The sequence below is a fragment of the Aptenodytes patagonicus genome, chromosome 2 (genome assembly GCF_965638725.1).
Source record: "Aptenodytes patagonicus chromosome 2, bAptPat1.pri.cur, whole genome shotgun sequence".
Taxonomy (NCBI): domain Eukaryota; kingdom Metazoa; phylum Chordata; class Aves; order Sphenisciformes; family Spheniscidae; genus Aptenodytes; species Aptenodytes patagonicus.
In genome coordinates this window covers 110,064,542-110,076,604 of record NC_134950.1, presented here as the reverse complement: position 1 = coordinate 110,076,604, position 12,063 = coordinate 110,064,542, and the positions used below count along the sequence as shown (strand labels likewise).

The 12,063-nt window shown below is 37.3% G+C and overlaps 1 protein-coding gene across 4 annotated transcripts in view; it reads right to left on the bottom strand.

The window, feature by feature from the left end:
• The window catches only part of EZH2 (enhancer of zeste 2 polycomb repressive complex 2 subunit), a 51,465-nt gene that overhangs the window by 27,581 nt on the left and 11,821 nt on the right, over positions 1-12,063 (bottom strand). For 3 of the 4 annotated variants that reach the window (XM_076330742.1, XM_076330740.1, XM_076330738.1), the window contains exons 2-3: positions 1,840-1,963; positions 1,183-1,311 (exon numbers count right to left, since the gene is read on the bottom strand). In XM_076330742.1, the coding sequence (XP_076186857.1) occupies positions 1,183-1,311; positions 1,840-1,956 (246 nt within the window). In that variant the 5' untranslated portion in view covers positions 1,957-1,963. The remainder of the gene's footprint in view (positions 1-1,182; positions 1,312-1,839; positions 1,964-12,063) is intronic. The other variant, XM_076330741.1, reaches the window with a different exon arrangement.

Here is a 12,063-nt window from a genome sequence, read left to right as displayed (position 1 = left end):
TTAGTGTGCTCTATCAATTCAGGCAGGAAATCAATTCAGGCAATAAATCAACATAAAAGAATAGTGAATCAAGCTACAAAAAAAAAAAAGAAAAAAGAAAGAAAGAAATGGTGAGGAATGATCTTTTACTATCAAAAAAAAGTGAAAATTGGATGTGTACCTGTGTCAATTATTATCAGAAGTTCTGATCATACAGTGCCATATAATAGGTATAGAGCATGAGTAATTGCATATTCAATCATGTTTAAAAGAAAACACTCAGGCAAAGGTCCTTGCCTGTTTGCATTTGAACATGCATGCACACAAATGCACCTCTGTGACACACAAGCCCTCAGTTTCCCACTAAAATTTTAGGAAAAGGAAAATCTGACAAATTTCCTTGAAAAGAAAGTGGTTTGTTTTGGTTTTTTTTAACCTGTTCACAGTAAAGTATTTTCATTCTCATCCTACTGAAAATTTAGCTTTTCAGATTATTACACATGAAACATCCTCAAACTGGCTTAGTCTGGAGAAATGCCTAAAGAGCAACTGAGAAAGAAGATAAATTAACCTGGGCTGAATACAGAAAGTTGGAGTAGGCTTAAATCACTGTTCAAGCTACCAACATGAAAGCCAGTTTGGGTGCTCAAATTGTATTACAATCATGGAAGTGTTTTTCACAAATTTAGTGTCCAGTCTGCTTGTGCCACACAAGGGTGCATCAACTCAACTAACTCCTTTCAGAACCTCTGTGGTTAAATGACTTTAATTAATATAAAGAAGACTTTGTCAAGTGGGTATGTTCACAGCTTTCATGTGCTTTAACTCAGTAAGAACCAAAGTAACTACTCATGTGTACCACTGGGGGTCAGCTCCAATAGGAGCAAGATTAAACTCCCAATATCAGTGAAATAAAATGATTTGTTTAAAGGATGCTGAGGTATTATCCAAGTATTATCAGAAATAAAGTTTTGTTTTTGTGTGTCATTCAAAACTAGGTAGCCTGCTACGTATTTATTGCTTTCCAGAAGTCATGTGATCGAAGTAAATAATAAATAAATTAAGAGACTCATACGAAAAATATTTAGCTGCCAAGTCATGTCATGCTGGAAAAAAAAAAAAGAACAGCCAAATTTCCAGGAATAAAACAAAAACGTGCTAACGACCTTGTAAGTGGAATTACCACAACACATGTTAACCAACCTCCCTGGTCCCGCGCAATGAGCTCACAGAAGTCATGATGTGAACAGGCTGTATCCTACGTTGTTTCCATTCTTGATTTAAGATTTCAGTTCTTTCCAGTATCTTCTGACGATTAGAATTAAACATACTCTAAAAATTAATCACAATTGTAAACATTACAAATAAATCAAAGACTCTAAGTTCACCTGTTAGCATCTTAAGGCATTATAATATTTACTAAAAAGATAAACAAAACCAGACAGGATTAAAAAAAAAAAAAAGTACTCAAAACTTAACTGTCCAAATTTTGTTTAAATGTCAGTGAGGCTCAGTATAGTTCATTATTCTTTTCTTTGACTCAACCACGTTCTCATGTTCAAAGACTTAGAGGTTTAGCATGGAATTAAGTTCTAAATGGAATTAGCAAGAGTATGTGGCTAAAGAAGTTACCATACTTGCTCTCCAGTCTCTTCTGATACTTAGCATGCCTGATTCAAATCACATATAAATGTATCATACCTGTTTATAAGATCACAGAGTTAAGACAAGTTTTCAGTATGTTAACAAAGTATTTAATTAAATTGTTATTGCAGGCGTTAACTGCAGGACAACTCATACTTCAGAAGAAAACAAATTTTTCTATCATTTTTTGAGCAACAGAACCAAAAGATGACATACCTTTACTTCATCTGCACGTCGGAACCTCTTGAGCTGCCTCAGTCTCATATATTCTGATTTCACACGTTTTCGCCAACAAATTGGTCCCTTTTCAGATTTTTTTCCGGTTTGACCCATGATTATCCTACAAGAGACAATGTCATGTTAATACTACCAAATCTGACGCCACTGCTTACAGAGGAAGTTAGAGTGAAGTTAGGTAGGATAGAGACATTCCTTTAATACCTTTCATATCTAATTCCCTTAATTTCTTTCAGTCAGACACTTGCAATACCATTTCAATCCAACAATAAAAAAAAAAAAAAAAAATACTTAAGTGATAGACACCGGAAAACAGTAATTTAAATTACAAATCAGTGGGACCATTCACATTTGCTTTAAACATTTCTAATGCCTCTAAACAGAAAGGTACCTAACGGATTTAAAGGGGTGAAGCGGAACAAATCAAGATTCCCACTGCAAAGTTACACACTGGAATCCTTGCAAGCAGTCTTGTATATTAACTTCTGGACAGCTATGTTCATGGCAGACAAACCTTTCCCTCCTTCCAGGAGTGGTCCTCTTCAGTAAGATACCAACTCCTAGAATAGGCTTCTGGAGTTGATTTCAAGTGCAGAGAGGTACCCCCCAAGTACTGTCCTCCTACCCAGCCACTCAAGTGTCAAAAAGTTCTAGAAATTCAGACATAAAGAGTTTTGAAACAGGCAGAATAAGAGACCTTGCTCTTTTCTCAAGTATTCTACAAAAACCCAAACCATCCAGCTGACTGCAAACAGGACACTGATTCCACTTTTACTGATCACCCTGCTAGTACCAAGTGCTTCATTGCACTGCTCAGTAATTTTCAAATCTGCTCAGCATTTTTCAAAATCAAGGACTGTATGCTGCAACTATGCTGGCAACCGCTACTTTGACAGCATCCTGAAACAAAACCATAACATTAAAGACTGGCTTCCTCTCAAGAGTTGTGCTGTAATAACCTACAGTATTTCACTGAATAGCTCAAAATAGCATTCACAATAGCCGTCGTGGACTGAAAGGCTGAAATGTCCAGTTGCCCAAGAGTAATACATTCTCAAACAAGTATAATCAATTTGAGCAGAAACAATTCTAGCCCTTCTAATTATCAAGGTAGGTAAACATGAACACAGGTGTCTTCTTCAGGCTGGAGTCGAATGCCGAGTGCTACCTCCCCTGCCCCGCACCACAGCTCCCCTGACAGTCATGAGTACAGCTTTACCCAAGTTGTTGAAAGCTCTTTGCTGCTGTAGGAGAGCTCTATTTTCAGCAGTTTTGTACAGGTCAGATTTGAGTTCTATCAGGCTTTATGATGATTATGGGGGGAATCAATACAGAACCTGTTTATTTTCAATACTATGCCTTCGTTCACACTGAAGAAAAGGCAATAGTCTATGAAAGCCTGACACCCATTTTTATGCAAGACATTAAATCATATTTTGAAAGAAAAATTGTTGGCTTTTTAGATTTAGAATGAAAATGACTCAACAAAAAAATGGCAAAATTGCCGACCCAAATCATGGAAGTATCCTTTCAGGAAAAAAGGCAAAGCATATAAATAAGTTTCACATAATGCCCGAAGCACCTGACTAGGCAGAGGGGGAGGATGGAGAACCAGCAGGGGGAGGTAAATCTAGAGCAAAGTGTCAAACAGTTGCTGTGCTTCCATGCCTCAAGGCAGCAAGTAGAATCCACCTGTATCTCATTTACCACAACACCAGTGGTTACAAGAGAAAGAGATAAAAAAAAAAGAAAAACAAAAAAACCCCTCCCAGACCATTCATGTTAGAGCATGGTAAAGAGAATCAGCGATTCAGCGTGCACTAGGATATTGATTAGAGGACAGCATAAAAGCATTATGAAGTACAGAAAATTCATTGTATTATATGCTAAACTACACAAAGCAAAAATACGGAAAGACATCCCATCAACTGGAAATATATTAGATATAGAATAAGTATCATTAAATAACAGAAAGACAGAATCTCAATTTGTAAGAAATACAGAACATCAAAATCACCTCAGTTAAGGTTCAGCCAAAAGACATGGAAAAAGTACCAATGAATTCAAAAGATAAATGAAAGCTCAGCTGACAATACTGAAGTAGCATATCCCATAAAAACAAAAACACAGATTATGTTTACTTACTCTAACACTCCATCAACCACAGCCCTTCTTATTCTAGTTTCCTGGAGAATAACAAATTACTCAGGCTGAAAAAAAGCTTTCTTAACTAAAATCAAATTGCCAGATAAGCCCTGCTCATCAAAAGCAGATCTATATGGAAATCGTATATAATTAGATTAAAAACAACAACAAAACAAGCAAAAACCAATAGAATTCCCATCTTTCTTTCATACAACAGAAATACAGCCCCCACAAACAAGGATTTAAGACCTGAGAGAAATATATCCCCATCGAAAAACAAATCCAATCTATTCAATTTTTCAGTAATGAACATCATTGTTACCTGTTGTATTAAAATGGTAAGAAAAATAATACTTCACAAGAAGAGAAATACTTCCTTTTAAAACAACATAACTTATGCACACTCAAGTCATTCATCTGAAAACAAACAGGACTTACAAGAACACTCTCCTCTTGCACTAGTTTCAAGCTGCTATCTGGGACACCACATAGACAACAATTTAATATTCAAGGCACCAAATAACAAATAATAGAAAATGAAAAAATGCACTGTTGTTTATGTCAAGTTATAGCAAGAAAAAGTTCTTCTAGATAAAGTAATAATGTTAATGTGCAACAGTCAGTGGGATACACATAGTGCAATAAGTCAAACGTATAAACAAATTAGAAACGGCTTCTTAAATGGCAAGTCCATATTAAGAGAAAAAGCATTGAGTGGAAAGGAAGCATATGCATGTATAGGTTATAGAAAAATTATAGGTTATAGAAAAAAAGCAAAGTGTCCTGGATGCGTGTTTGTAAAATATTAATTTTGAAAAATCCCTGAAAATGTATTAATGAATTCTTATTTTGAGCAGCAGTTTTTCAAACCAAGTGAACCATATTTGTATGTTTCTGGACAGTTGTACATCACCAAAGTAGAATTACAGTGCTGTTAACACATGTACTGTGGTAAGAGGTAATTGTTTTTCTGTCCCTAATCTCAGAAGAAAGTATGGAAAAAAAAAAACAAGGCAAGGGGCAGGGAGAGAAGAGCGTATTCATAGCAGATCATCTTCACATTAGGACTATAGCCAAACGCCACTGACAATTTCTAATGTCAATTCAAAGGTTGCCCCAAAAACTATACATTTAAGAAACTAAACCTGAGAAACTGGGATAAGAAGTTTCACAGGCAAGGACAGCCCATGCTGGGTCAGGGCTGGGGGAGCAAAAAGTGAGACAGAAAGATGAACTCTTACAGAAGGGTGCTGGACGCTACCTCCATCCCTGAAAGGAAAAGTAATTTGGAGAATTAAAAAACTTCAGGGAAACATCAACATAAACTCAATCTCTGGGGCAATTCAAGATTTTAGATGCTGTCTCAAGCCTACTATTGGTCCGCTTGCACTAGTACCTATGTGCAAGAAAAACCTTTCCCAAATCACTTTCTTCCACCATTTCTGCTGTTCACATTTGTAAGTACTCTGAGCTGTAACAAACTACAGTTTTCACTTTGCTAAACAAGAAAAAAGCCTATACTTTTTCATTAAATTGTGTTGTATGAGATTTGCAGCTAGGATTGCGGAGCAGAAAAGCCTGTGAATTTTAAGACCAATTTGTCAGAACCAGTCAACTTTTCATATAAAGTTTCAGAATATTCCCTACAGCAGCACAAGTGGCACAAGCTAAATCCCATCTGTCTAAGAATAGATAAGCCTGTCTTAAGAAGACAGCATAATGTTAAACAGTTTCCATTTAATAAATAAAAACACAATACTGGATCATTGTCTTAGTGCAATAGTCTGATTCCGAGAGCCCCCAGGCCATGTCCCTTTTCTCTATTCCCATTTCCCCTTCTGAATCCTGCTAGCTGTTTCTATTGTTTTAAAATCTTTTTCTTTCCCATTTTTTCATCCTCTTCATATGAAGGGCCTACAGAAACCATCTAACTGCTGAAGATCCCAGTCCTGAGAACTTTTATTTTGGCCAAAATAAAGAAACTATGTAGCAGTCAACGCAGTCATTTATGGGCAGATTATCTCATCTCCAAAATAGATACAAAAAAGCAAGTGTAACTCTAAAGTAGTTATACTGTTTCTAAAGAAAGCTCAGCTCCCAAAGCACAGAACGACTTCCATGCAGAACCTGAGCTAAACTTGCCAGATCTTACCTGGCATCACACTAAGGAGGGAAACCTTGTCATAACTCCCTGAACCCTCTTTGCAGAAGAGGGAACACTGGGAAATGTGGTGAGACAACCCAAGTGATCCTAGTGTCAACCTGGTACAGCCACAGACAGATGGACTGTCTCATTCCAGACTGGGCAATCAGCCTGATGCCACGGCAAGCAAGGAGATGCATGTACCACACTTAAATGCAAAGGCTTAGTACCTTGGGTCCAAAGCCACACTTAACCCAGCCAGCCCTCCCGGAGCACAGCACTGCAGAACTGAAGTGACCCCACGCTGCCTATTCCATACACACAGCTGAGCGTTGCTACACTCTGCTCGCCAGCTCTCATACCACCCATATTTTTCCATTACTTGTAAAATTACAGCTACTAATTCCCTGAGCTATAGAGTATACCCATGCACAGTATACCTAAGCGCATGGGTAGAACTGGACATTAGATAATTATACTAATGAGAGGACCGATGTAATTCTAAACAGACCACTATCAAATACAAGAAAAATAACAAAACTAACACCTCTTTTTGACCAATAAGGAGTTTGAACTATGGTATTAGGAATGAGACATACTGAACCCACCTAAACACTGATTTTAAAGAAACCCTACAAGAAAACAAAACCAAACACACAGCTATTCTTTTCAGTTTCTACTCATGCTTTCATAGCTGGAAATGAACAACAACAAAAAACAGCAGTGTCCTAGAGCATATACATTTGCATTTTAAATAAACTCTGCTGAGCATTTCGTAATGAAGTTATGTACAAGATCTGCATTCTTTACAATAAGTTGTAAAGAAACTTCATGCCTATAAGCTTAAATCAGCCAATACATACTTTCAGCAGCCAAAGTGTGTACAATACATCTAGAATGCATGAGACACAAAGAAGCATAGAAAAATTTCAGCTCAAATTGCTCCTGTTTTGCCTACAGAACATAGAAATAGCCTTATTTAAAGACAACGTCCTATTTTTCTTCGATCATTTTGGCAATAGCCATCAGTGACAGACAAGCACACAGATAATTCTCAAAATTAGGCAGTCTATTCAAGCAGTCATACTGCTGTCAAAGACTATATTTAAGCTCCTCTGGCTACCCTGCCAAATTTCAGTAAAAAAAAAAAAAAATAATGAAAATTTTCAAACTGGAAAGCATGGGAGAACAAATGAGGGGGTCTGCCCTTTTAAAAGAATGCTATTAGTTTGTAATCTTGCTTAATATTACACAATATTTTAAACTGTAATGATATTACATTCTCTTCCCTCTACTCGGGATTTCTGTTTGGAGATATTTATGAATTAAAACGTACTGTGTACAGTATAACTTCTCAGGTTTTTTTGTGAATTAATCTACACTCAAAAGGTTATTCATATACTTTAAATATATGCACACACTGATACAATACTGCACTTAAGAGCACTCTTGACCAACAGTTTCAATGCGGGGGGGGGAAGGGGGAGGAGAGGGAGGACGGGGGAGAATATAAAACCCATATGCATATGCAACCTGATGCAAACTGAACAATAAAATAAGTCATCACGTCTTTTGTTGCCTAGAGTAATGAAAGAGTGATGAAGGAATAAAATAATTCAGACGGGGCAGGGGCAGGTGGGGGGAAGTACTCCTTCTACCTCCCTTAAAGCCAAATGCGAATGCTTTCATGTTCGCTTCTCAGAACCTCAAGCTCTGAAAGAATGTATTTAACTGCACGGCCCTGCTCAATGAATTACACCACGCTGCTTCTCGACCTCTTCTACCATTAACATGGCCACAGCCCTGTGAACAGTGATGTACTTCCACTAAATTCTCTGGACTGGATGCACTGTTAAGCTCAAAGCATGCATCTGAGCTGGCTTCACAAACTGTCGCTTCAGGTACCATAAACTTATTAATTTAGATTCAATACTACATAATGAAGGTACTCACCAAATAATTTCTTCAGCAGCAATGGCATCTTACAATCATCCCACCCTTCCCAACTCTTTATTCTCACCCCAATACTGCCCACTGAGCTGCAGCCACTCTTCTCGAAGGGATGATGGTAAACTGGATTAAACTGACCAACGATAAATAAAAGCTCACTTTTGTGATTGTTTTCTGAAACACAGATCAGTTTGATGATCCTATCCACAACTGTGGCTTCCTGTGCACAACTATAAAGCAGGAAGGAACTGTTAGGAACTCAGACCAACACTGAGGAAAAACTAGTGCAGGCAATTACACCACAAACAGGTACTGGTTTTATACATCAGTTTGCTCTGGAGTGGCAGGCATGCTCTTTAACTGTAAGCTGTTATCAGATCCAGGCAGCATACAGGTCTCTCAGCCTGAGCATATGCAATCTTACTAATGGAGAAATTATTATATATTAAAACCTATCTGGAAAAAAAAAAAACCAAACCACAACAACTACACCCCACCACGCCCTTCTAATACTTTTCCTCAAACTAAAAAAAATTTTGCTCAGGCAGCAGAATTTAGGACAACTTTCATGTTCAATTCAAAAAGCAGAATTTTAGCAACAGAATGGATTAACAAGATTTTTCCATCAGCCTGCAAAAAATTCAATACTTGCTAGAAAACAAAAAAAATCAATGCATTAAGCTTAGACCTAAAGTTGTTAACTTTCCAAAACTACCTCATAAAAAAACTCAAATGATCTTTTACGTTACAGGATTTTACACAGCTCAGTACAACAGAATGATTGTTCAACTGCAGCAAAGTATTTTTCAGCTATGTTAAACTAAACTTTATTGCTTAGAAACTCTTGGAAATTTACTTTTAGTATTTTACTTCACACATCCTAAATGCAAAACAAGACAATACTCTCTATGAACCTATCCTAAAGCTTTCCAGAGTAAGCAGTTTCCAGTAGACTCCTATTACGATTATCAAGCACCTGAAAATAAACTATCAATAAAACACATACATATTGCCAAACTTCAAAAAAACTGACTTGAAAGTTAATTATGAGTTAATGCTGTAATCTGCCAGATCTGTCTCCTTCATTTATACCAAACTTTTGTTAACAGCACAGAGAGATTAATGAAAAACTACGGTCAAGAAACAATATTACTCTCTTGGGCTAAGTAAGAAAAATTGTTCACTGCTGTGATTTCAGAGCTGCTAACTATTTCCACGTTAAGTTATGCAGGCTGCAGGAGCCAGGGGGAAGAATGACACTCCCAGTGCCTCAAAGGGCTTTTTACCTGTGCTATCAGCAGACACACAAAAAAAAATACGCCTAGAAGTTTTGTAGTTGCTTGCTACTCTACTTTCTGGATTTTCTAAAGCAAAACAAAACATGGTTTTCTTTCAAACTTATCTATGTAAAATAGCACATTCTCATTTCCATGGGAAGAAAAATATTCCCAAGGCCACTGTCAGCCTGAGTATTTCAGATACCAAACCAGACCAACTAACAAAAATCTCTAGGTCTGAAATACAACAACATAGGAAAGATTAACATAGTTTATTAATAATATTTCACTACACAAACAACTACAGCACATTTACTCTTTTACAGAATTAGTCACAGAGAAATTGATGGGAGTAAACTGTAGTGTGTTTTTTACTACTCTATATTATAGAAATGTGGTATTTTAAGTTTAAAGTGCAGTTCAACCTATTTTTATTAAAGAAATACCTAAAAATACTTACCTATGCTTTAAAATTTACATCATGTTGTTATTCCATATGCTGAAGTTCTGTATTATTAAAGGATGTTTAAATTTAGAGAGAAAACTTACATCAAATGCTACCATCAGTTCAACTACCTTCCTCAAATGCTATTTGGTGTCAGTTTTACCTGGAAAAGACATCATCTGTCTGCTGTATCAGTGGCCCCGGTCACTCATTTCCACCTCTACTCAGCCTTCTCTACTGTGAGTGAGCTTAAGTGCTTATAATTCTGTTAATCAAACTAGGTCAGGGGAAAAAAAAAAAAAAAAAAAAAAAATCTGTCTGAACAGCCCAGAAAATAAACATACTTAGTTTTTAAATAAATTTTTTCAGCAAAATCAGCTCCACAAGCTGGTTTGTTCAGGAGCCACATGAATTCTTGAATCAACACAAGTGAAGAGGCAGCAACACTGGGGCAGGAACAAGAGGCAAAGAACCAAAATTGGAGCGGGCAGCAGTTTAGGCTTCAACAGAAGTGTTTGTCAAGCCATGTCATCTCTCTGCCACTCAGTTTTACCAGTACAGAAAAATTATTCTTAACAACCAGAAACAGGAAACATTTACTAAGCCATCCATGCCAGCTGTGCCACTCTTCAGGCAGATAAATACCAACAGGCTTGTATTTGCCTACAAAGGCTTAATCTCTGTCGGGCTCTGTTTGGCAGTATCTAGAAGAAATTGATCAGTTCATGAACTGATCTAAGCAGGTAACTCCAAACAGCTCATCTGTCCTTCCTCACTCTGACAGGCTTCAGTGGTTGTAGATGAGGTAGGTTAATATAACACTCATGATCAACTCTAACGAGATTCCATGTTCTGCAAGAACGTTCTTGATTACATAAGAGATGGAAACTGTTATACAAGCTATTGTCAAAGACAAAACTATTAATTTTAACAAACAATGTAAGGAGGAGAACCATCAACAGCCTCAGATGTACCAATGCCATAACCCCAAACTAAGGGGTAATGTCTGTGTGTGAAAGCAAATATCCAAATCTCAGAATACTTCCTCTTCCTCCCCCTCAAGTTAGCAGAAAAACCCTGGCTTGCAAGTATCATTAGAAGGCTGTGTTTCAGTTGCAGTGTGGGTAACAACCACATCCAAGACATTTTACCATCAGCCCTAACACCAATACTGACCGATGACGACTGTAGGCTTTCCAGGTAATATGGCAGCACCAAAAGCAGGTCTGCTGCTATAATAGGCATGATTTTATTATGAGCAGTCTCATCACAATTAAGCTCCTATTATTGTGATACAGTAAGTTACTTGCAATTACTATTTGCAACACTAAAATACATCTCAGTTAGTGGAATCCCTTCAAAAGTAGCAGTCCGTCACTACAGTATTGTGGGGTTTTTTATGTACCAACAACTTAAAATTTTTGCCTCCACTGGAACGGAGTTGTCAAATTCAAGGCCAGTGCACTCTCTCCTCCCTGACATAATTAACAGTTACTAGCACATTAAGTTACCTAACAGAATTTAACTTCGAAGAACAACATTTCAACTTAACCAAAACTAAGCAGCACATTCACTTACCTATTTGCTTGTGGAAGCCGATGACAAATTCATCCTAATGGTACTTCTCAACTAGGACTGGGAAAGGAAGTAGGATCCTAATGGCATACGTTTCCTTTTCTCATTGTCTACACTACTTCAGCATCTCAGATAGAATTTACATGGCAAATATGATAAATTTGATTGAGGTGATCAGTTACATCAGATCAGATCTGATCTTTTCTGTGCTTAAAAGAAGCAGAGTTTCCTAACTGGATCAAAATTACTCATGCTGGCCTGATAAGCACCCAAACTGGCAGGGAAGAAGAGGAACCATGCAACCAGGGTAAAGGGAAAGGAGCAAAGCCTTTCCCTGCCAATGTCAGCAAACCGTTAGAGCATATCATCCACTGGCCTTAGACTAGAACACTTATCTTCTGTACCATGTAAAACATACTATTCACACTGTGTAATTTTTTTTTCTTTACAGGACTTTGCACAATCAAAGCAGTTAATGTGGCAAACTACTTCTGCACGAGTAGCTTTCAAGAAGCATGTTTCCTGCTATCTCTAGATCAACTAAAGATTGCTCGGAAAAGATTTAGTGAGTGGCAAAACAACAGCAGCAACCATCTGTAACTTGTCTACATCAGTTGCCAGTGCAAGACAAATATAGAATATGTCTGTAACAAACGAAAAGCTAGTGT